This window comes from Semicossyphus pulcher, unplaced genomic scaffold (genome assembly GCF_022749685.1).
Source record: "Semicossyphus pulcher isolate SPU_LCO1_2020_fin unplaced genomic scaffold, fSemPul1.0.p SCAF_10, whole genome shotgun sequence".
NCBI classification, from domain to species: domain Eukaryota; kingdom Metazoa; phylum Chordata; class Actinopteri; order Labriformes; family Labridae; genus Semicossyphus; species Semicossyphus pulcher.
This window is the reverse complement of record NW_027211604.1, coordinates 21,103,783-21,129,956: the sequence shown is the minus strand read 5'-3', so window position 1 is coordinate 21,129,956 and position 26,174 is coordinate 21,103,783. Positions and strand designations below refer to the sequence as shown.

At 41.2% G+C, this 26,174-nt stretch overlaps 1 protein-coding gene across 2 annotated transcripts; it reads right to left on the bottom strand.

Moving 5' to 3' along the window:
- Window positions 1-1,346: 1,346 nt before the first annotated feature.
- sec24a (SEC24 homolog A, COPII coat complex component) lies at window positions 1,347-26,174 on the bottom strand. 2 transcript variants are annotated; one of them, XM_069674355.1, is made up of 24 exons: window positions 25,851-26,174; window positions 22,224-22,838; window positions 19,064-19,228; window positions 18,489-18,566; window positions 17,724-17,786; window positions 17,214-17,395; window positions 16,145-16,332; window positions 15,673-15,775; window positions 14,012-14,138; window positions 13,474-13,583; window positions 11,637-11,749; window positions 11,093-11,211; window positions 10,414-10,469; window positions 9,877-10,083; window positions 8,319-8,442; window positions 7,868-8,026; window positions 7,410-7,583; window positions 7,208-7,318; window positions 4,515-4,690; window positions 4,221-4,358; window positions 3,979-4,083; window positions 3,777-3,869; window positions 3,467-3,570; window positions 1,347-2,637 (listed from the first exon to the last, which is right to left on the bottom strand). In XM_069674355.1, exons 1-24 carry the CDS (start codon window positions 25,909-25,911, stop codon window positions 2,523-2,525), a joined length of 3,486 nt encoding a protein of 1,161 aa, XP_069530456.1. In that variant the 5' UTR covers window positions 25,912-26,174; the 3' UTR covers window positions 1,347-2,522. The 2 variants fall into 2 exon arrangements, with proteins under 2 accessions (XP_069530456.1, XP_069530463.1); XM_069674362.1 differs by lacking the exon at window positions 18,489-18,566.

The following is a 26,174-nucleotide window of genomic DNA, read 5'->3' as shown; positions in this document are numbered from 1 at the left end:
CATAACCTTATTTAATCCTGCCCTTTGGACATGAAAGCAGATTTCATAATAAATGTGACTAGGTCAAATCGTAGCATTTTAATTCGAGCTGATATCAGCTTCTGGAAGAAACATCATATTGTACAAATAATATTGTTATCTTAAATCTTTTTTTGCAGGAAATGTGTTTCTTAGTAAAAGTCAGATTACCTATGATTAAGTGTAAGACTTCCATGGTCTGGAATGTACTAAGACTGACAAATATACACGTATTAGCATATAGTGTGGGGAAAATGTTTGTTTTTATCATAAAAGAACTATTTTATCGCATCTATAATCTATATAACAGTCAACTGGAACTGCCCTAGTTCACACAGTATACCAGAGGGGGGTTGAAACCCTAATTTTGTAAGTAACGATTAAATCCCAAGTCAAGTCAAGTCAAGTCCTAAATTGTATGATTCAAGTCCTAAACAAGCTTTTATATACAATTTCACCCAATTTAATGCCTTTCAACAGTGCATAAGATATATAAGCTACAGAAATAAATATTTATTTAAATTTTTTGCCACTCCTGTATTTTTGCAACACAGTTGAGTTTTCATATCTCAGTGTGATAATATGAGGTACATCGTTTGCGATATTGTGTACTACCAAAATCTCGCCTATTTTGATTTTCTGTCATCGCATTAATTTTAAGCATATCTTTTGTCATGAATACAAAGAGTTCATTCACTGCACACTTTTTTAATAACAGATTTTCAATCTTTGGGTTTGGAAAGGATTTGAATTCACCCCAAGTCAATGGTCCAAGAGACATCAGGTCAGAATGTTTTAAGATAACCGAAAAATCTCCTCTCTTGTGGACAGTTGAAGTCTCAAGTCATTGGCCTTTGAGGTTTAGTCGAGTCAACGTTTTTTTTATATGTAAAAGTCTATTTAAATCATACAATGTGATTTCAAGAAAGAGCCTCCAAGTTTCCATAATGAGAATATCTATCAAAATATTGACTGGTATCTCATCAGTTCAAGATAAGTTTCTCATTAGGATGACTTCAGAACTTTTTTTCCCAAGACATTGCCTAAAACAGGCTTCCATAGGTCCACGACGCAAATCCAAGTCATGTGACCTAAGCCTACAACTCTTTTTACTGTTGAAGCTCAGTATTTCTTCTTTTTTTATAAAAAAGTTTTGTATGTTAATACCAAAATATGTCTTTTTCCTTATACAATACACAGATTACAATGTGTATAAAATCAGACCAAATTGAAAACAGTCAATTATCGTCCAGTCAGGAGAAAAATAACAAATAACTTTCCCAGAATAAGCAGTTTTTCAACCACCAACACACAAAACTACATTTAAAAAGTCCCAAACATTTTATTTTCTTAGCGTCATTTCACCGTCATGTTTATACTAAAATCATCAGCATTTCTTCACCTTTATATAATGCAGTCTTTTCAATATACAAGTATCAATAAGCATGATTAAAAGATCACAATGGCTTTGTTATGTCTGTGTTAAAGAATTTCCCATATCCTATTATATTAAAATATTTCATATATAGAGTCTGTCTTTGAACAGAGGTTTAATAATAAAAAGTGAGTTCCCATACAAGGCAATTATAGAATTTAATCAGATTGGGAGTCTCATAAATTATTAATTATCAGAAAAAAAGAGAAGAAGTAAACAAACTGAACAGGGATGTCATCAGAGGTGTTTTTGAAAAGATGACAGAGTTTCTGAAGGACAGATCAGACCAAAGAAAACGACTTCCTGCTGCCGAGTCCGCACATTCAAGGCAGTGATGACGGCGAGGTCGATCCGCCTTCAAACAACTTCAACATTTCTCTATGGATTTGTTCGACACACATTTATAATGACTGAGAAATAAAAAGCACACGTTCTGTCCTTCAGGTACGATATTAGAGTGTGGTTAGAGCTCAGGTGTTCTGTGTACAAATACTCCTGGTGACACCCAATAACAGTCTTTGAGCACAAACATACTAAACATCCTCATAGACCTAGTCTTAAGCCTACATACACACACACACATACGTTTGACTCATTTTAGTAAAGACGACTGTGCTTTTTGAACAAAAACACTTCACACATCCGTTTGCCTGGACAGTATCTGAACGATACCTCAGTAAGATAGCATTGTTCTATGAGAATAAACACTGATTCATTCGATCATTGACATACGTAATCATCATCTTCATACTGGATTTCTTGCTTTTTTTTTCTTGCTTCAGAGGGGTAAAAAGTGACGAATAAGCATCAGAATGGATTCTTTGACGCTCTCTGTCCTCGTACAGTTTGTCACATTGTTTGATTTGAGTGACCCGGTGCATCAGCTCAGCTCAGACATGGTGCTCCATAGCTGGAGATGAAGCAAGAGGCATCCTTAAGTCCTTTTCCCATTGCTTTCACACATATAAACACAAACAACATACATACATACATACATAAGGACACACACACGCACACCAATGCACGTCCTCACTTCAGTGTTCCTTCATCTGCACAGTCCCACTGAATGTTATTTGGAGATTTGCTGTTGGAGGTGAAGCAGGAACTCGTAGTACGACAGGGCCGACTCTGTTCTGTCCTCAATCATGTTCTGCATAAAGCTGGCTTTCCGCTGGCTCTCGTCCCTGAAACAGATAGTGTGTCAAGAGTTTTGTTGTATTGTAGAAATTGATGAAAACTTCTGAATTGCTTTTAAAATCTATTGTAGCAATTATTACTTTTCTAAATTACAAAATGTTTTTGGTCAGCCGACAGGTTTTTAAAGCTCCTGTGAGTAGTTTTTTTCTGGTTAAGAAACAGAGTGAAATAATTTGGATGACTCTATATGAGCTACAAAAGCAAACCAGACCATCAGCATTTGATTGACTATTTCTATATAGTTATTTTTAATGCCCGAGGGAGGGGTAAGTGGTAAATCTCGAAGATTTCAGTTTTGTTGTCTTTGGCGGCACCTTTTGGCGATAAATGGTAATTGCGGAAGCACACTACCTATATATCCAGACATCTACGGTTGGCTCCGGTTGTAACTTTTTAGACTGTTTGCCTTCATCTGAGTGTCGAGTTTGTTTCTTTTTCTTTGGATTTTCACTTATTTTTGAAGTTGTATCTGTAGTCATCCATCTTTTCTTTGTTTGTTCAGCCATAGTAGATTACTGTTTACTCGCAACACTTGCAGAGACTGACTGGGTGCTGCTTGTGATTTTTTACGCGAATGTCGCCACAGACACCCAGTCTGTAATTCTGCAGATGCAAAGGCTTTCATCAGTGGGCCATAGGCTCAATCACAATTGTGTTACCTCATTGGGCGATAAGATAGTGACTTGACAGACATTTATTTAAATGAAAATCTTAGAGATTATATCTTTAAAGGAGACCATAAAATAACATCAGACCATCTGCTTTTATAAAAACTACTTCTTTATGCTCTTATACAGGATGTTGTGTGCTGCCCACCTGATGACAAGAAGGGAGGGGAAGAAGGGCCTCTGATCTCTCAGCCAACCAATGAAAGCTCTGGTTCTCTGTGACTCGGCAGTGTCCAGCTCTGGGAGCAGATACTGAGAGAGGAGAGAGCGACAGTCAGGTTTTCATCCGAAGGGGGGAGGATGCAATACATGAAACTTTAGCTGTTTAACAGTTTTAACAGATGTGACTATTATGCAATCCTCAGAGGATTTGTTAGGAAGTCATGGTGCAAATTGGAGGCAAAGTTGAGGAGTAAACAGTGAACATAGCTGGTGTAAAGGTGACTGAGGTTTCCTACCAGGTTTTCAGGCACAGCAGCATAGTTGGGAACTCCCAGGACTTGTGTCAGGAAGGTGGGGTTGCAGTTCCGTCCGATCCACAGATACATCACCTTTTAGATCAGAATTATGTATAATTTAAAATCAATCACAATTAAATACTTAACATTTCAGTTTTTACAGACATTGCTTTTGTATTTGTCATGAACTGAAGCTTCTCACCGTTCCAGCATCCATGAGGAAAGCTGCCTCCCTGCTGAGCTTCTCCACAGACAGCTGCAGCAGCCTGGGCTGAGGGATGGTTCGCTCACTGATGTTTAAAGCTCCCTGACGATGCGGAAGGAAATAGAAGAAAAGAGAAGATGACTCAGTTACAAGGAGAGAGTTAAAGCGCTTCATGCACAGAAATCTATCTGCATTAGCTGCAAAGTGAAGGTGCTGAAGGCCAATTTTATCCTCCTCACCTCATCGGTTAGATCGTCGATACGGTACAGAGCGGGGTGGACCATCAGCATGGCGTAGGCCAGTGGCTGGTACTTCAGCTGACACATGGCAAACACTCGGTCATCCAGCCTGGTGCTGGTGCCCGTCCTGAACGCTTTCTGTAGAGTCACAGACAAACACATGAAGCAGGATCTATACAGGCTCCATGATGTGGTTCCTGGGTGTCACAGCAGTTTTAAAAGTGATGGAAACTTGTTTTTTTTTTACTATTATGTACATATTCTGTGTTCAAAGTGAATGTAATCAAAGCTGACCTGTTTGAGCAGGGCAAGGATGAAGAGGGGGAAGAGTCTGAGGCAGGCTGGGGCCAGCAGGCCGGGCTGCTGGATGGTCAACACGGACTGCCGGTACGACGACAGCGAGTCAATGGATGCGTTGGTCATCGCGTCTCGGGCGTCACTCAAACTGGCCGTCACAGAGCGATCCACAGCTGCAGAGAAGGGGACACATGTACAGCTGTCAGGAGGAGGAATATTTCTTTGAAGACCCTTTTTACATTTCAAACTTTGGCAGCCTCCAGCGTTTTTATTTGTATAACCTTTATTATCTGAATAATGTGAGAGATGCTATTATCATAAATAGGTTTTACATATAATGGCTCTAGGTGAGATATAGAAAGACTGAGACAATGAAGAAACAGCGTTACATTGGTGTCTCAATACTGCCATTGAATGGATTTAAAATGGAAGATATTTCTGAAACTGCATATGCTGCTTACTGCATAAATTGTGACACTGATAATTCTAAATAAATATTTGAGACAAATAAAAAAGAAGGCATGTTGTGAAGGATGTAGAGGGGAGTGCAAAGGGGTTGAACTTTGTATGCATTCATACCCAGTGAAAAAAATGGAAATTAAAGGAGAAATTTGACCCTGGAAAAAGCCACTGTCAGTCAAAGCTGGTGTTCTCTGTAATCGATACAAGCAGTAATATTTGAAATTGGCGCCATAGCTATGGAAAAAGTTGAACATACAGCTTGTGGTTTCGCCCATTCTACATTCCTACGACACCCAGCATGCATTGCGTCCCTCCCTCTGAAAGGAACGGTGTGAAATACTACCGTTTTCCAGTCATGGACATTGATCACTGCAGGCAATGGCTCAGAGCAGTACAGAATCCGAAATATCCGAGAATATACCGGTGGATTGTCTAAAAATCGGCGAACTGGCCCTTTAAGTATGAAAGTATATTCTTGACGTGACAGTTTGTCAAAATGTGATTCATTCATTTATTTTCATTTAAAGAGACATGTTCCTAACAGCTTAAAATAATAGCTGTTTTAGAGTTCAATGCAACTTTAACACTAAGTATTAAAGTAACATTAAAGTGTAGTTTAAAAAAAGCCCTGGCCTTTCACCATCAGTTCAGTGAAGACAAAAACAACAGCGTTAGTGGCCCTTTCTGAGCCTTATTTTGAATGAAGCGAAATGTCAGCGTCTGTTCTCTAAGTGAATGTGAGATGAGCAAGGACAGATCTGACTGCTCAGTATTAGATGGTTGCTAAGTAACCACAGCTGTCGCCACTCATCTCCATCTGTCAGTGCTAATAACAGCAAAGGGGATGAAAAGCTCAAAGTGATTTAGTATCAAGCCATTTAAAAAAAAAAACTGTTTCAAGCTACAGTGAGGCATAATTTCAGAGTGATCCAAGGATATCAGTAACAAGGGTCCAAATAGATGCTTCGCTCTAAGAGGCTTCAGTTAAAAATCATGTTAAATATATTCTTCATCTGATGTAATGTTATCCTGAAATTATCAATGTCATTAAAACAGTTATCATGAAATATTGCATGTTTTTACTTTGACTACATTTTCCTGTTTAAGGATATTATACTCAGGAATGAAAACACACTCAGCCCCACTGTGGCTCAGTGGTAGAGTCGGTCGTCTTTCAATCGGGAGGTCGGAGGTTCGATCCCCAGCAGCTACATGTTGAAATGTCCAAGACACTGAACCCCAAATTGCTCCCGGTGGCATAGCCAACGGGTATGAATGTGATACCTGATTGACAGTTGGCACTTTACGTATCAGGAACATCAGTGTATGAATGTGTGTGTGACTGGGTGAATGTGACTTGTAGTGTAAAAGCAGCTTTTAGTGGTCGCAAAGACTAGACTATATAGGTACAGTCCATTACTGTACAATAATTTGAGGGTAAGATAACATGATGCTATTGCAGGTAACTTGAACTTTGTATGCATTCATACCCAGTGAAAAAAATGGAAATTAAAGGAGAAATTTGTCCCTGGAAAAAGCCGCTGTCAGTCAAAGCTGGTGTTCTCTGTAATCGATAGAAGCACTAATATTTTAAATTGGCGCCATAGCTGTGGAGAAAGTTGTACAAACAGCTTGCGGTTTCGCCCATTCTACATTTCTACAACACCCAGCATGCATTGCGCCCCTCCCTCTGAAAGCAACGGCCCAGTGAGAGACACTGGAGTGAAATACTACTGTTTTCGCTGCAGGCAATGGCTCAGAGCGGTACAGAATCCGAAATACAACGAGAATATACCGGTGGATCATCTAAAAAAAAAACTTTGGGTCTGCATTCTACTTTTCAAACCTGACGATTTTGAACGAGACATGACTCAGTTATAAATGAGGAATGTCTGGGAGGGAAAACAGGAGAGCAGGCAGCGTTTCAAGGCACCTCACAGATCAAATTATTACATTTTAGAGTATGTGGTTTTATTGACTAAACACTGCAGACATCATAGGCGGGATTGAGGAAGTGTAGTTTAACAAGCTCCCTGGCCTCCGCCAGACAGCGCGTTTTACGTCGTCTGGCGGAGGTTTTCCAGGGCCCATTGGAGAAGCTGATAGCGTCCTCCAAAGGCACAGAGAGAAATTGACAGATTTTTTTTTTTATAACATCAGACAGAAATCATTATTTCAGGAGGACAATTTGTATCAGTCAATAAAATGTCAGATAGTGTTGTACGTACCCATGCAAGCCAGCAGTCCAGTGATAGCTTGAACATCAGCCCCAGCAAAGATGTCTGACAGAGAGTTGACCACAGGGAGACACAGGGTGTGGACACGGATCCTCCTCTCTCCTGTTAGAGAAATTACGTTATTTCAACAAGACAGAAATTATTTGTCATTTTCACAATGGTTTTGTTTGTTGGTGTGTGTGTGTGTGTGTACCTTTACTGGACGTGTAAAGCAGCGCGGCCTGGAAGGAGACGACCTGCATGTCGTCCAGATTTTCCTCAATGGACATCTGAACCGCAAAGCCGGCGTCTGGGTTCACGTTGGGAAGGGACAGCAGATCCGTGGAGCGCACAAAGAAGTTTCCGTGGAACGTGTGGATGGACATACCTGCAGAGAGAGAGGGGGAGAGAAATCAATAAAAACGTACTAATGGCACTGAACTATAAACCTCTACTGAAAACAACTCCACCACCAACAGTATTTGCCTTCCAACTTTATGTTAAATCATACATCTGGGGTATTTTAATGTAAAAAGTACTACTGCATCAAAACTGTATTGCTGTATTGAACTAAAAAGGCTAAAAGGGAAACCCTGAAAAACTTCCAATAATGACAAAATCTTTAATTCTCAAAGTCATTTCTGTGAGTGCACACTCAGGTCACTGCTCCACCTTTGGTACAGCGTATCCTCATGACAGCCTCGAAGCCGATCTTCCTGGTCAAGTATCTCTTCAGATCCTTCTGGAAGCACTCCACCTGAGAGGGGTTGTGCTGGTGGTGGTAGGAGGGGTAGTAGTAAACGCTTCCTGCAGAGTATCTGGATATGCAGCCTGGGAGAGAGAAAGGCACAGCGGAGGGATGAGTCAATGATGGCACGTCAGTTGGTGTATGTTTTACATGTTAGAAATATGCATTAATAAACACAAATGGCAGTATTTTCCCAAATACTTTAAATATAAAATGATTTCCCCGTTTTTAATATTAAACACCAAAACTTGGCAACCAGAAAATAAACTATAAATGTGACTTTTCTGGAGTTAGCAGTATGAGGCCAAGGTATTCTGTACTGTACTACATAGACTTCTTTTTTTCAGTCAAACATCCCACAGCAGTCAAACTCACCTAGCGATGCCAGGTCGCAGTACTGAGAGCTGAGCAGGAACAGGTCGACCGCCACCTGCTGGCCGGAGCAGTCCAGAGCCAGCTTCTTGTAGAAGTCTGTCGCTGGGGATAAGTGCTGGATGTCCTGAAGGAAAAACCACCAGGGGGGCAACATTAACTCAAAATCAGAACTTAAAACTAAGCGCTGTTATGAACTTAAAAACTGCCTTGTTGGTCGGTGCTGTTTTTCAATGCAAGTTCTCATCCCTCAAAATTCAATGAGTTAGTGATGGCTGATGTGTAACCAATAAATATAAATAGGAAAGGATAATTCTTGAAGCACTAATAATCATCCTGTTGTTAAGAAGTTTCCTCCTAAATTTTGAATAATAGATATTAAATATCTGGTGTGAGGTCTGGTGTTAAGTCACATAATGCTGCTGTAGGATAGGGCTGTCGAGGTGACCGCATGACCACAATACTGCAGTGATGTTATGCCAACCGTGGGGTGGACCCCACTATCATCATCACTGCATTTTTATTCATTTATTTATTCTTTTTAATATCGTGGCTTGCCTACTTAAAACCCCCATGTTCACTAAATCATCTGAAAATGAAATAAAATGTGAAATTTTATTTCAAAGTAAATTGTATCCAATGTCGGCAGTGAAGCATCATTTTTCCCCACTTCACGCAAACGCCACACGTCACATTTACAGGTCGCTGTGACAGCACGGAGAAAAAAGGCGAACCTGAATGCTGTCGGATTTGTAGTTTGCTGAACAAAAATCAGGAGAAGCAGCAGTGAGACATTTCTCAATCTCTCGAAGGATAAAGAAATTTACACCACAGTGAGTTACAAGAGGGACGGGAAGGACTTTGCCGCTTGTGCTGCTTTATAGATGGAAATAAAGTTTAAAAGAAACGATGATAAACAACCTGTTTTCTGAGTCTCTCAAGCAACATGTTTACGGTGTACTGTATGCATTAAACAACAAACAAAGCATTTACTGATATGCTTAGACCTCCTGCATCATTATTCAAACAGGGGTCTCTCCCTCTCTCTGTTTCTCTCTCTCTCTCAGTGCAGTAGTTAGAGACGCTGACAACGATCAAATTAGTGATGTCCACTTGAAATGTTAGTCGATAGCCTAATTTTGTATAAAGGTAAACATTCTTACTGGTTGAAATCAACATTTTTACAGTTGTCCCCATCTTTGCTGTCCAAAATTTTTGCACAAAAATATATATTATTTGCATTTTTGCCGCATGCACCCTGGGGAGTTCTGCACTTAGCAATAAACAAGTATATAATTTGTTTTAAAACTGTGTAATCTTTGTCATTTGAAAAGCAACAATATACGCTAACAATGAAGCTTATTTATACATCACCTTAATAAGCATCAATAAAGTAATTTACAAAAACAAAGTATATGTGGCGGTAATACCGCACCCCACGCGGTTGAGCCATCCTAAATCACTGCAGGGGAAATTCCTTCACTGCAACAGCCCTACTGTAGGATACAGCTCTTTTATCCTACTCTATGACGTCCAACACATTAATCTCCAGAGCTCTTACCTTGGCAGATGCCCGCTGGTTGGGGTCCTCTCTTGACTGGAGCGCCCCCACACCCAGGTTAGGCAGCTGGGTCTGAAAGACAGACATGCGCCCTCCGGTGGGCGACAGCAGCTTGAAGGCTGCTTGCAGAGCTGAACCCAGGGCCGACTGGGTCTCCATGGTTTTCTCAAATAAAGTCGGCAGGCTCTTCAGCAGATCCTGCACAAGCTATAAAAAACAAGTACAAAGGAGCGAGTCTTATTTTTGTGACGCATAATTGATCCTCAAGGGAAAGATTTTGTTTCTCATTTCATCTTTCTGATATCTTCAAAGAGGTCAGAGCTGAGAGTCAGGATGATTTTAGGTTTCTGTCACTCAGCAGCGTGGCAACAAGGTTTAAATATGCAGTATTTACAAATTTACAATCCCACACAGTGAAATGAAACAGAAATGTGACTAAAACAAGGCTACAAATGTATAAATAAGACAAAGTTAGGAGGTTTTAGATTTTTGTTTTAGGGTTACAACCTAGTTTTCATCAATTTAGTATCATCTTACCTCTTTGCATTCGTTGAGGTTTACTAGAAGGCTGTCTGGTGTTGGTAAAAAGATATCTGTGGAGCACAAGAAATGTTAATACATGAAACAGGGCAACCGTTTGTTACAGGGGACATATTTTAGCTATGCAATCAATTTTCTATTACTCTGTTTTTGAATCACGTTGGTAAAAAAACTTTCATTATAAAAATTGTATACATATTTTAATCTAATTATTTTTCTCCTTCCGCCTGAAACAAACAAGCAGTTTTACAGAGGCGACGTTTTTAAAACTGCAATTCTGGAAAAACTCGGAATTATGCAGTTTTCACTTTTTCACTGTGAACAATAAACACACAAACAGGTGAAACGCATTCAAAATATGAGAATATGCCTTGATATGGCCCCTTTAAAAAGATGATGAAACTTGGAAGTCATCTTGATGATTTTTCTGTAATATCTCCAACATTAACATTAAGAAATCTCGATCCAACTGTTTGAAAAAGATTAACCCAAATAAGAAGGTAACCGTCCACGAATAATGCAAACCTTGCACTCATGTTGACTGACCCAGACAGTCTGTGATCTCTTGTCTCTAATTAATTTAATAGTTCTGAACGTCTGCAGGAGCTCTGCATACAGCTGGTGAGAAGCTGCTGTAGTAACGAGTTTCTGGCCTTTGCCGTCAGCTGTGTCTCACCTTCGATGTCAGACACGATGAGCATCTGCGGCTGGGAAAGTCCCTCCTGGAGGTTGTAGAAGTGGATGGTGCTGTCAAAGGTGATGAAGCCTACCTTCGTCCGCGAGTCTCCAGGAAGCCTAGGACACAGAGACACACACACACACACACTTAAATAAAGCTTGTACTAAAGCGACAGGAACGACCTTATAACTTATTTACGAAGCCTGATTTCAACTCTGCAAAATGAAGTTATTATGGCAATAATAAATGACCTATATTTTGCAACTTTATATTTACACAGTGGCCCAATTTTGATTGAACACAGTTAAACATTAACTTCTATGAGGCAAGTATATTCAAACCAAGAAATATGTTCATAAACAACCATATATAAAGGGACTTATGAAAGTACATTAGGTTATCTACACATGACATGTCAAACATTCAAACTGATTTTGCAAATCTAGCCTCTGTGCACTTTAAAAGCCAAGCAGGAAATTACATACAGGTTATGCTGTCTTTTCAAAATCACTAATAACTGTATATTAAGTGTTGTACATACGCATTGATGTTTTCCAGCAGTGACTGGCAGAACACATTCAGGTAGCCTGTCTCCACTGCATTGTGGGATACGTCAAGAACGAAGAGGTAAACCGCAGGCTGTGGAGGCCTCAGCTGGGTAGATGAGGGAAACACATTTAAGGTCAATAAAAGACACATAATACACTTGTATGGAATAACCAAGCGGCAACCTCAGGTGTTGAAAAATGAAGCCCATGCGGAAGTGCAAAAAAATGCAGTTCCTCGAGTGTCCACTTGAGGCTGGCTCCAGAAACCACGAAATAACATTACAGCAGATGGGAAAATGCCAATTTTTACAGCAGAAGTAAACATGTTTACTGCCTGGTACAAAAAACGGTTTTGTTATCAATAGCTCAAAGATAGAAATGTATGGGGGGTGAATGTTTTTATACCACACTCGCCTGAAATCATAGGGGCCGGGTCACTTGAGTGACAGGTGGATCCTGCTGGCTGTCTGCTAGACGTCAACACAGACAGACAGTCTCTGAACTTAACTTGACCTGTTTGTGTTGTTGGAGCCTGTTAGAGGATTTGACCAAACTTTGAATGAAAAAATCCCCGTCTCTCTGTGGGATTTATGGAACTTTCTGTCCGTGCAAGGAGTCTATACTCCAGCTTTTTGGTGAGGATTTTCCAAGAAAAATAAAATAGACTTTTACAATTATAATATAATCATCACTTATGGGCCTCTATTCATGTGTGTTGGTGAGTGTGTGTGCTGACCCTTGTGAGACCCTTCCCTCTGCATCTATTCTTGTGTCTTGCTTTGCACGGGACGTTTTCAGGAGGGGCGCTGTTGTGGTTCCCTGAGCCAATCACAGCGTATAGGTGAGTGTGGGAGTGGTTCAAATTAGCAACTGGGCCCCATTCAGACCGGCGAACATGGCGAAAGAGCGATGCAGAGCTGGCCTTCTTTCTGTTGGACTGGTAGGTGCCTCAAAACAGGTAGCACAAGCTAACCGGCGGTTAGCATGCTAGCGCATAGGTAACCGTGATGCTGTCGATGTTAGCTCCGCTGGGTGTGCCTGTTCTCGCACGAGAGAGTGAGAGTGAGCCAAAGGAGGAGGGGCCCAGTTTGAATGTGCTGTTGACAACATGCAAGGAAAAATCCTACTTATTATACCTTTAATGTATTGATATATTTTTAGCACCAAGTAGCAGGTATACTGTGCTCGCTATAGCTGGCTTGTTAGCCTTTTCAGTGTTTATCAAACATTTAAACGTTGGTCGGTTAATTAGAGTAAGGAGTTGTTGACTTTTCCCCAGAGAGATTGCAGCAGACTGTAGTGATGTAAAGTGATGAAGCCTTATGTCCCATAGGGGATGAAGAGTAGTAAGTAAGTGAGTAGTGATGCGAAGATAGGTTATTTTAAGTTTCCCGTTGCGTGTCGTTCACCTGCCGCTATCTCACCAGGCGAGCCCACTACTTCTTTAGTCTGACAAATAAACACCTGCAGTCAGTCAATGTCACAAACAGAATCTCCTCTGTGGAAAACACAAAGTTAAACTAGCTCATTCACAAGTTAATGGATCAGCCAGAGACAGAGACTGTTTAGCTTTGGTAACATTGCGTTTTTCAACCACTGTTTTCTGCAGCACCACCCTCTCAACCAAATTTGGTCACTTGAGGCTCCAGTGAACAAACATGGCGGCGGAATATTTTGGCTAGATTTCGCGAGAAACCAATGAGTGACGTAACGGTGGTTACTTCCATTATTTACAGTCTATGGGAATAACCTGTTCATTTGCAATTAACTGAGCATGTCGATCATAGCTCAGATAGAGCTAGATACAAGACTTATGCTGTTAAAACCCACCATGTATTCTGAAGGAGCAATGAATTCAATGGTGGCGTTCTGGACTTCTGGTCTTTTGTGAGGCTCTCCGTAGGATCTGCTGACTGGGTTGTACATAAACTCCTCTGGAACTACACAAAGACACACACACACATAACATCCAGTGAGGTCATACTGTAGTAATAAATCAATTCCAAGTACCTTGTGTGAAATCAAATTCTCAATCATGAGCGTGAAAAGAGTAATGGGGTGAATCGTTACTGATGAAAGGACAAAATGCTTATTGAAGTCTACAAAAAGTGAAATATGTAGTGGCTTAGTAGAAGAGTGCATCCAGGCAAACTTAAGTGACTTTAAGTCCATCCATTTATGCATGTTATTATATATTTGTCACGTTATCCCTTTATTGAATTATCATAGAGTATTCTTACATCCATTTCTACATTTGCTCCTTGATGGAAATATTGTTACAATACCACTAATACCATTTTTTGGCTTGGACACTTGCTGATTGCTTCTAGTGATCTCACTGACAGAGGCTTTTTCAGATGATTCTTACCATCATTGACCCGATAGCACAGATTACACTTCCACCTCCTCTGGTCCAGGAAAGAGACAAAGGGATTGATGTACGTTCTGCAGGACCGACACCTGACGATGGTGCTGGACGTCACAACAGGAAGCTGCTGCAAAACAACAGAACAAAACCAACCTCTGTGTGAGAAACACCTCCAGGCTATCTCACTGGCATTTCAATAAAGACATGCTTGTTGCTGTCCATGTTGTGCAATGTCTGTGTCCTCAATTAACAGAGAATATAACATAAATCTGTTCTGGCAGATTTTGCCCGGAGGCTTATTTGGTCAAAGTCAGGGGATTCTCAAAGTTTAGTAGGTTAAAGTATGAAGTCTAAATGACATAATTATTAGAATAAGGCTGCTGCTGATTTTTAAACTAATTCAGGAAACAGTTCTGTTGAGCCAAAACAGTAAGAGTTACGAATGATAATGCCTTCTTTCACATTAATACAATAAAAGCTCTTCAGTTTAATACCCATATGTTCTGCGGAGTGCTTAAACATTGTAGCAGTAGTGACAACCTCAGTATTAATAAGGGCATGTAGTGCCTTGCTTGAAGTTATCATTGGATGTGAAGGAAGAAGAGGAATATATTTACTAACTTTTATACGATAACATCTTTTACAAGGTTTTGCACAACTAAAAGGAGCAAGTCGCCCCAGGAAAAAGCCACTGTCAGTCAAAGCTGACTTTCTCTGTAATCGATACAAGCAATAATATTTTAAATTGACGCCATAGCTGTGGAAAAAGTTGTACAAACAGCTTGTGGTTTTGCCCTTTCTACATTCCTACAACACCCAGCGTGCATTGCGCCCCTCCCTCTGAAAGGAACGGCCCAGCGAAAGACACTGGAGCGAGATACTACCATTTTCCAGTCAAGGACATTGATCGCTGCAGGCTCAGAGCGATACAGAATCCAAAATATGAAAAAATCTTCAGGTCTGCAGTCTACATTTCAAACCTGATGATTTTGAACGAGACATGACATCAGACGCAGGCGTGCTAGATTGAGGAAGTGTTGTTTAGCGAGCTCCCTACAACGCATGATCTGGCGGAGGTTTTCCAGGGCCCATTGGAGAAGCGGATAGCGTCCTCCAAAGGCACGGAGCAAAATTGCATTTTTTTCTTTTATAATGGCATTAGCTCCTCATGATAGCATGATAAGACTGAGATGGAAATTCGGCAAACTGGCCGTTTAACTTTCTGGCACAAGCAAAAAGTTAAAAGGTTTGCATACCAACATTAAACCTTCCAGATTGATTTTGTATTCTGGGATTTTGGATAAAAGGATACACGGCAATGTGCTATGATGCTACCTTTCATCCCTTTACACTGTTGCCACAGAGATATTTTCCCCGTCCAAAGCCTTATCTTATTTACATGCTTTAAACAAGTAAGGAGCCTGGTTAAGCACATACATGGCCAGAAAATGTAGTTTCCCTCAGGGGGAGAAGTGTTGTTGTGTTTATAGAGTTCCTCGAAATACTTTTCCCTGACTTAATAAACCTGTTTTAACATTTACATAACACATAAGGCATCAGGTTTGTATAAAGAGCACACAACAATACGGATATTTAAGTTGATGTTAATGCACTGATATATACAGCATGTGCACAAATCAAATATTGAACTGAGGTGTTACCGAGAGGTCTTTGAAGGGGTGGAGCAGCAGGCCCAGTGGCATCTTGGCTTTATTGAGCAGAGACTGGGTCTGAGGGATGCTGGTTAGCGTACTACGAAAAACCCTGGAGAGACACAAACACATAAGTTCATAGTACTTGATCTGCAGGTAAAGATCACATTGTCTGCAGTATTTCACATGCACCAGCATAGCAAATTTTTTTTGTCACCAGTTTAAAAAAGTTTAAAAGTCTATGGGAACAATGGTAACCAAGAAACAAATTAATAGTTGAGCTCATCTACTGGAAAAAGTTCACAGAAGGCAACCTGAGCACGGCTTACATTTAGTTCTTCACTTTAAGTAGAAATTGAAAGTAGAGCATATTTTGCTGTACAATACATTACAAAGTAGAGCAACTAAACATCACAGTTACATCAGTTTTAAAATAATAGAAATCGGCACATGCTGTGAAAAGTTGTCCACTATTGCTTACTCTGGGTTGCAGTTGATCTTTTGCAGGTCCTGTGGAAGGCAGGGTGTTGGGGCGGGGATTGGGGTTGGTGGCAGCAGGTTCCTCTCCTGCAGCAGGTTGACCACTCTCAGGGCCTCTGGGGTGCTGGACTGGAGGCTCATGGCCGCCAGGGATGGGCTCAGCTGGGCCGGCCCTGGGCCAACAGGTGGCTGAAGCAGGGAAAACAACAAGCCAATCAGTTAGTCTATGGTATACTGGTGTAGATCTCTTCTGACAGTCGCTGTCTCCAAATCTGAAAATGATTTTGTTACCATGTCACACAAGCCCTTTTCACACTGTAGTTCTGCCTCAGCGCCGTAACGAAGCTCCGCCGTCATGCAGCCTTTACCACTTAACACTGGACCACGCAACGCCGGCGTAAAGCCGCCACAGTGTGTGTTTTTACAAAGCGTTCCAGCGTTGCTGAAGCAAGACGTGCGCGAGGTGTAAACAAACAGCGCGTGCTTCACATACACACACACACACACACACACACAGCGCTGTTCCACCTTGCCGGCTCCACTGTTTACACTGACGCCATTTTGTCTCTGTTACTACCTCCGATGCTGGCTCAGAGGTGGAACAACTTCGCCCCACCATTCCGCCTCCGTGCATTTTACATAGAAGAACATAACAGAGGCATAATAATCCCACCTTGAACTGGCAGTGTAAAAAGGGCTACGGAAAAAAAAGTTGAGTCTGATATTTCAGCAAGCCAACTGCTCCTTCTAAAATGAAATTTGAAATGTAGAAATTTGCTCAGGTGTTTTTAGATCCATAAAGATATAGCCAAAAAAAGTTTACTCCACATACATCCTATGATACATGGAAAGAAAGTCCCTCCTTTTCCCAGCTTTATATCTACGAAGCAACAATGTCGCCTTTCCATAACGCTTGAAGAAATTTGCTTGTGAACTGGGTCAAAAGCAAGTGCATGACCGCACATGTAGAACACATCGTTCCACAACCATTAAGCAAAAGAAAACAAACAGTGTATGCAAAATGCTTTAACATTACTCGGCCAGTGCGGGACCATCACTTCCCCTCTCACCTGCTGGTATGGCTGAGGTGCTTGAGTGTAAGGCTGCGTGGCGGCCTGCAATGCAGGATGCATGGCGGGTGCGGCGTTGTGAGGAGCTGAGGTGTTCTGGTACCCAGGAGGGAGGGAGGGGTAGTGACCCAAGTGTCGACCAGGTGGTCCGGGCTGAGGCGGGCCGGGCTGGGGCGGGCCAGCTGTGGAAGACAAGGGAACCAAGATGAGTTAAATCATGTATTTTTTTCTTGACAAATGAAAAGACCAAACCAGAAATATAAAGTATGCAATATTCCAAAATGTATCATTTTAATAAATAAGAAATTTAACTTCATATGTGGGCTTTGTGAGAGCTAAACTTCTTTGATATTGTGTTTTGCCTCCTTTAATTATGTGATATCAATAAAGGAGAATGATTTGCCCATTTACTGCAAGTGTGTAGCTGTTATGAAACCCTACTTTCTTAACCTAGATCACTCATGTGGTTGGTGTTAAAAGAATCTGACATGCGGCAGAAAATGGCCTTACCCATTTTGTTGTCAACATGATTGTAGCTGTTTGGTGCTTGTGGGCCATTGCCAGCCGCAGTTCCTGTTTCAAAAGAAAGACAGATGTGATGTAAATAATCTAATAAGCTTTGTCTCCACAGGCGATGGATATGGAGTGGTCGGATCCACAGTGAAGGATGGACACTAAGGAGCACTGAAGCAAAACAACAATATTAATGATGACGCTGATGATGAAAACTGACGTGGAGTGTTTTAATGAAATACTTGAGGTTTTATTGGAGATATGGCAGGGGATGGATGACAGAGAGAGGCAAGCAAACTACCAACAGGAAATCCAGGGATGCACTAATTGGGAAAAAGCTTATCAGCTTATTCTGCTGAGCTTTATATTTGATATCAATGATAGGAATGGTAAATGGACCGGACTTATATAGCGATTTTCTAGTCTTCCGACCACTCAAAGCGCTTTTAACCCTTTCACACTCACATGATGGCAAAGGCCTAAGTGCCAATCCCCAATCAGTATCTAAGCCCATTCATACATCGACGGCTATGCCTTTGGGAGCAATTTGGGGTTTAGTGTCTTGCTCAAGGACACTTCGACATGTCACTGTAGCAGACAGGATCGAACCCCCTCTGTAATTGAGAGACGACCGACTCTACCACTGAGCCACAGCCGCCCAACAATGAAAATAAATAGTGCATCCCTAGATACAATGAACAACGGCAGAGAGAGGACAGGATGGACATGGTATCTAACAGCTACTGACAGATTTTGCCACACCTGGACATTCAATATCTCCCTCCTGGCTGTCGGGCTCAGTGGGGGAGAGAGTGCTGTTAACAGCCCCCCCACACTGAGCTGGCATGGGGGGGGGGGGAAACAACGGAAGATGATCAGAAAAAAAATGACCGTTAAATACCCAAAGTGATACAATTTTTTTAAAATCATAATTGACAGAATTCTAATTTTTCAATCGGACACACATAATTTTTATATCCTATTAACGCCACACTATACAGCAGTTGCTTTATTTGTGGGGGACAAGATGTGCGACTCTGACTTTGACCTCCAATGTTAACACAGGCTTGCTACCCTAGTTTAAACATACCGCTATCTAAACATATGCAGTGTACTAACCCATCTTCGACTGGTCATGCTGTTTTATAGAAAAATAGCTCTGTTTCCCTTTTTGCTCAGGACAGTTGAATCAACACTCAAAATAAAACCAGACAATGTTAAATGTAAATAAAAATAGAAAGTGTTGCTGCAAGTTGTATTGCTGCCTCAACATGTTGGCATGTCTAAGGACAAAGCACAGACATTTATTGTAACAAGATAAAATAAAAAACACTTACCATCTGCCTTTGGGGGAGGAGGTGTTGCACTGTTCATCGGGGGTCCAGTGGGGGGTGGTGCGGGTTTCATGGTTGGTGGTGGGCCTGTAGGTGGGGGGCCATAGGGAGCTCTGCTTGGTTGGTATGTGTGGGGAGCCATGGGATTCATGGGTAAAGGTGCAGTGCCTGATGGAAAAGAAATAGAAACAGCGATTCTTCTTGGTGCCTTGTAGGATTAATCACGTTAAAGGTTTTAGGGATGCACCGATTGAGAGAATCAGGGCCGATACTGATGTTTAAAACAACAATTTTGCCAATGTTTTTTTTAATAACTGTTATTTTTGTAATCATTAATGCCCTCATCTGGATAAGGGGCCAAAATAAACTTTAATTATAATAAAATAAATTTATTCAGGCCTTCATCACACTCTTTGAGAAAGCATGAATTCAATCTTTCAAATCCCCAAATCTTTTTATTTAAACTTCTTTCACATAAAAATAATCTTTTTTGAAAAAATAACTGCCTGAAAAGCCTCTTTAGCCTGTTTTAGAATCACCTGGTCATAGTGCAAACGTTTTTTAGTGCTTAAATAGCCTAATAAATATCTTACTGAAATTTACTGCACAATTTAATTAATATAGCAGTTAAATAATAAAAACATCGGCTACTGCCATCGCCGCATGCCACCTTTTTTACCGATGGGCCGATGTCTATCAACACGGACGATAGCGGCCGAATCCGATGTTCAGCCGATGCATCGGTGAATCCCTAATAATTTAGTTTCCATCACCTTCTTGCTTTAACTGTTATTTCTTGTGAATTGGTGGCACACTTTCAGCAACACTGTTAATCATTGAGATAATTAAGGCGTATGACAATCTAAAATGATGTCAACATTACTGGGGCTTGTAAAACAAGAACTCGTTGCTACATATATCCCAGAAGAGATATGAGGCAACACTGATGTGTAACATTATAAGATCTAAGAAGAGGTGACAACAGCTGATGGCACTACTGACCCACAGCCAGCTAATGCCAGAACAGTGACAGAGACATGTCAATCTCAACTGACAAACCAGCCGAATGAGATGTGACTCAAACTAAAACTGATTTATTTACTGATAAATAAAAGGTGGGAAATGGGTTCACTTTTGTTAAATTAAACTGTTTACTCAGAGCTTCATACGATGCAAGATTGGTCCACTTTACAGAAAGTGAATTGGCACAAAATTATAAAGAGAAAAGATTATCTATCTTTGGGAAGGAATCCATAATCTCAGGGATACATGATGAAAAAGACTTTTAAGACTTGATTAGAATAGAGCCGCTTTCCCACTGGTCAAAAAACCCATTAACGCCTGCCAACACCCGGCTTTTTTGCTTAGTGGGAAAGGCTACAATCGGCATTTAGACCCAGGTCAAATGACTCTGCAATAGACCCGGGTAATTATCGCCTCGGCTCTGATCGGCATTGATGGGAACACAAAACCTGTGTTGACATGCTAATCTCCGCCCCCTTTCTGGCGCGATGCTATGCTCTGCTCTGTCGGTAACTTCTGCGACTCCTTGTCATCTCAGCTACAAATTCCGCGCGTCTCCGTCCTACCAAAACTCGAACATCGTTCCAAATATGTCTGAGTAACAGATACAATAAAGACCTGTTTACTAACCCTGTTTTGGGCGTTTGTGACATCAGACGATGACGCAGCAGACCGAAAGGAGTATACTCCACTGGCAATGGGATAAGAGACAATCTGCATTTATTAGCAGGTCTTTCTGGGTCAGAAAAACCTGCACCAACGCGCTAATTTTGGTGGGAAAAGTGTATAACATAAAGCTGTATGAAGAAGACTAAAATGTCACAGTGCCAATATGAAATGAAAAAGTAAGGAGTCTTATGTGAGATATAGTCTGAAACATTTTACTGACAAAATACTTGATTGTTGATACTTGAGACTAAACCATATTCAACTGCACAGCTCAAACACGCCAAAACTGTCCAACAAATTATTACGGCCGGTGGTGAAATGTGACATTTTAGAATTGGTTGTGACATTTGAAAGCAAGAATCTAATCAACAGGGTACACATCTCCAAAAAGATCTTATAACTTCTCTGATTAGCTGCAGCTTTCACTGTCAGCATTGTACTGGGAAGATAGGAGCTGCTGGTGCAGCTGGGGGAAAGGTCGCTTATATCAGGCAAACACTTCTTGTTGGGGCTGTGAGTGTGAACAGCAAATTTCAAGCCAATCTGACCATAAGACTGAGAGATCGTCAGATCATGTGACCTCTGCTCATATGCAGAAGATCTGTAGCTTAAAAAAATCATTTACGAAACGCTATGACAAATCAATCAGATACTGCAGACACAGGTTACATAACCAACTCTTATCATGCTCTGATAACTTCCTCAAGAAAAAATCTTAATCACTGGTTGATTTCTAAAGTTATTTCAAAATGAGCCAAACAAACGTAAACAACCCTTTAACTCTGACAGCAAAAAATAAACAACCTGATTTGATCAAATTGCTCTAAATACCTAGAAGCAACAGTGTGTATTCTACAAAAATATCACCAAGAAGAAGCAATTATTTTAGTGATACAAACTGCACTAGAAATGGACATTTCAGTTTGTTCTAAAAGCTCCATCATACTGAGACTTACTGTACTCACATTGGAAAACAATAAAAGTCTTATTTGAACTTTGTACAAATTCAGAGTGAGTGAGTCTGTGGCTGGGAGGGTGCCAGAGGCAGTAACCACCCAACACGTTCAATGTAGGAGCAGAGGGCAATGTCCAGCTCTAACATATCAGCATTGTAGATATGCATATCTGCAGCACATGCCAGTGTAAGAGGACAAAGATGGGGAAAAGAGACAAGACACGGTAATGGTGCTTTAGAAAAGTTATAGGATGGGAACAGTAGTAAATATTGTAAAAAAAAATAATTAATTGAATGGGGACATAGAATTAATTTGCTAAGCTTCCGTGATCTGATTATATTAGAGCCTGAAAGGATGACTCATCACTTTATGGATGTGACCCAGGGAGTGCCTGCAACAAGTCTTGAATTTTAACCCTCTTCTCTGAGTAATCACTTAACCCTTCATTAGAAAATCTAATTATATTGTCCATGAAACGTACAGGTCGGCCTTCAATGGAGCTTTTGTGGTCCTACCTGGCTGGGTGTATCCGTGCAGAGATGTGGGGGGCATCCCTGGGCCCGGGGGCTGGGTGGCACTGTGGGACACATGGGCTGGTGGTGCCGAGCTGTAAGCTGCTGATGACATAGGCGGCGGCGGTGCTGTCGAACTTACAGCAGGGTTCACGTGATTTGCCACCAGACCACGCGGAGGTGTGCTCATGGAAGTCGGTGTCCCCATTGGTGGGGGAGCTGTGTTGTACTGCCACGTTGGAGCCATAGGCTGAGGCTGCTGGGGGTTTTGGTAATAGCTACTAGACGACACAGGAGGGGGGGGAGGTGTGGCCTGTGCAGGGGGCAGCCTAGGACCAGGGCTTGGGCTGGCAGACTGAGGAGGGGTATGGGATGGAGGACCAGACATTGGAGGTCTGGTCAACAGTGGCTGGCCTTGGGTAGCTGGGTAGGAAGTGAGTGGTGGGCCAGGCTGGTAGGGGCTGGCTAGGGGAACAGGTTGGTATTGCCCAGCAGGATAGAGTCCAGGGCCGGGGGGCGCAGGAGCTTTGGCCTGCATGGGATTGTAGGTTGGTTGGTGAGGCATGCCATAGTTGACTCCTGGCAGCTGCTGCAGGGCAGCTGGATTCTGTGATGGACCTGGAGAGGAGAAGAAGAAAAATTAAGACATGTTTGAGAACCAACAGGTCCATTAGTAATTACGTTTCTTTTATCTAAAACAAAATATATAAATTACACTAGTGCCCTTTAAGACATCACCTCACTTCAGCTCCAAATCTCTCTCTTTTTCAGTACTGCTGCTACTGCAGTGAGAAGAAAAAGAGCTGTTGGAATCTCTCTTGTGTACCAGATTTCAAAATTTGCCCAAGGATTGCTCTCTAGGTAATAGTGTCATGCTTGACCAGAACCCTTCTGTAAAGTAGACTTAGCTTCAAAAAACTGCCAAGCCGTTCGCTTCCTAGACAGATGAATATTACAGTTTCCATGTCTGCCAAGAGCTTTTGTGTGTGATTCAACTGTTTTTTAATAAAAGGAAATCCTTGACGCATAGTCTGAAGGGGATATGAAAAACCGATAGCATAGAACTGGTGGTGACGACTCCAAGTGAAAACTAATCAGATACACCGAATGACCAATGACAGCTCAGGGTCTAATCTCTTTACCTGGATCCAATTCACCATGATCTGCTCTTAAGGACAGTGAGTGTGGGGCTCTGAGCAAAGTCTGATCTTACTGTCAGATTGAAACACCACAGACTCCTTTACACCATTAAAATGCTTTGACAGAATATTGTGCAGATACAAGACTAAAATGTGGGATTTGTTCTGAATTTTCTGAATGCCAAATGCCATTACCAAAAACCATGGTGTCATAACCAATTATCAAAGCAGGATTTACCCTTTTTGAAACAGTGCATGATAAAAGATCTACAAAAAAGATCTCAGTTATGTATTTACAAGTTAGTATGACAAAAAAAGACATGGGTCAGAGTGGAAATTCATATCAATAAACGTCCTATCTAAATAACAACAGTGCTGAAATTGTCGTTGTTTGCAAATCAATGATTACATAATACCAACAGATTCACTTACTCCTATCCACTTAGTCTTGTACTACCTAAATGGAAGCAGAGCCGAGTCAGCAGTGTGAGAAGGGATTAGAAAACAACTCTTCTCAATGAGCTAAGATAAATGAAGGAACATAATCCACCTCAAATCCTCCTTCTTCCTGTGAGCAGGGAAGTTTTAAGAACTAAAGCCTGTAGTCAGTTACAGCTGGTGTCCAATCAGAAGGAGGAATCACAAATCAACCTAATGTTGGTTTACACTGTCAAGTGTTGGCTTGTGTGAAGATAACCAAAGGTAGGTTCACTATAGATGCTCATGGCCACACTATGTTTTTACTCGGTGTGCATCATTTGTATGAACTATGCAACAGGTGAAAACATTTAGCATTGGACACATAAAATGATATGCACAGTCATCACTTATTCATGATTGATTACAGAGAATCAAATTTGAATTGTTCAATCACGTTAAAGATATTCTATAATGACAATTGATTTGCAAGCACTGTGCTCATAACTCATCCTATTCAGCTTGCTTTGTTTCTACTGTCAATAACACATTGCTTTAAGATTGATCAGAGCTCAAAGAACAGAGCTAGAATAACATCATTTAGTGACCTATTTGTTTCAAGGATGATAGGAATTACATTAAGGGGGGATTAATATATTTATTTAGAGTCTTACACACATTCTTCTAAAGCTTTAGTAAACCACAGAGGCATTATAACCTCCAGCTACAGTTCCTTCATTTACACAGTACTAGAGAGCGCCTTCAAAAGGCATCTGTAAAAATTACTGAAGGCTGCACACAATCACACTTTCATCATCTGTATACGACTGCGTTTAGATTTTTAGTTTTTCTTCACTGTTCATGGGAACCTGATTGAAATGTAGGGTTGGGCATCGTGAACCGATTCTAAAAAATTCAGATTCTGAAGGAATCATTAAGAAATTTCTATGTCGATTCTGCTTATCGATTCCTTAACAAATTTCACTCAGGCTAGTTTCAGGTCCTGGCTATCTGTCTAGACGACTGCGTCTAGTTGGACGATGCAGCTGCGCAAAGCAAGTTTATGATTTGTGGGAAGACCAATAGCGAGCACATGAGTCTGGATAGAGCTGTGTGCCATCATGGAACGCAGCAAGCGCTCAACTGGCTTCATTTTGTTGTTAAAATGACGGATCGGCAAAGTGCAACACCTGTGCCAAACTTATTTCGTGTTATTTTTCTGCAAAATAAGCTTGTGACCTGTTTTGACCCTGCCCTTCAAAGAATTGGAATTGATAAGCAGAATCTGAATCAGAGTCATTAAAATTCACACAATACCCAACCCCATTGAAATGTGAGTAATCTCCCACTCAAGTCTCACACTCAGTAATTGTTTAAGCCTGGAGCAGGCTCTGCAGTGACATATCTGGATCATCCCCAATGTGCCACATGTACAGTAAAATGATGAACGAAAACATGCCTGAAGAACTTATCCTGCTTAAAAAACAGTATTGCACAACAGTGAGGTAACGAATACACAAGCAGAAGGGATTATTCACTAGCTATGGAACTGCACAGGAAAAACCTTAAGGGGACAGATGCAAAAAGACAAGTCAAAGCTCGTTTTATGTATTAATGTGAAGGAAAAGTTGGTGCTAACTGAGCAGCTTGACAGGAGAAGAACTCCATCACCGTTATGTTTACTTAGAGATCATGGGCCAATCCCTTTAGAGTAATACCCTTATATTAATCCACCTGTTGGTCTGCCAACTCAACAAATCAAAGGTAGCAAACATAGGCTAAATTTAATGAACAAGACAGGTAAATGTAGTAGGAACTATTCCTGCCACGTTAAGACAGTAAATTAGGGTCCAGATTAACCAAAGTTATCCCGGCGGAACAGTAACGTTACCTGACAGCTGATTCTGGCTACCTTAAGTTACAGCGTTAACGTTACTAAGACAGCTAGTTGGCTAACAGTTAGCAAATAGCCACACTCAATAACTGTTGCTAGTGTTAGCTTGATATGTATGTCTAAGCGAGTATGCTAATGATAGCTATTGACTCGGGCGAACTTTATTTAAATTTTACTCACCGTTCGCGTATGCTTGTCCTGTCCCTGTCCCATTCTGAGAGTTGAACCCCGCCGTTGACATCTTGTAATAGACACCAGAATCTAATTTAGAGGTGCTTGGTTGGCGAATAGCTAGCTGCGTCTTTAGCTAGCTTACTAGCTCGCAGTCCCGGGGTAACGTTTAAACCTGTGGCTCTGACGATGTGGCGTTCGGTCAAAGTGGCGTCAACTGAGACGTCTCCTTATTTTTTAAAAAGTGAATTAGCTGGCAAAGATGGCGATCACAGGGCCATGGCTTATACCGAAACCCCGTCAACTACCTACGGGTAAGTAACGATAGGCCTT

Excerpts from the sequence above, each read along its gene's own strand:
- sec24a (XM_069674355.1), bottom strand. The coding sequence starts at position 25,911 with ATGTCAACGGCGGGGTTCAACTCTCAGAATGGGACAGGGACAGGACAA. Across the intron at positions 11,212-11,636 it reads CTGCTGGAAAACATCAATGC|GCTTCCTGGAGACTCGCGGA; the intron begins GTATGTACAACA and ends TCTGTGTCCTAG. Across the intron at positions 3,870-3,978 it reads TCCTCATGGATGCTGGAACG|GTGATGTATCTGTGGATCGG; the intron begins GTGAGAAGCTTC and ends CTGATCTAAAAG.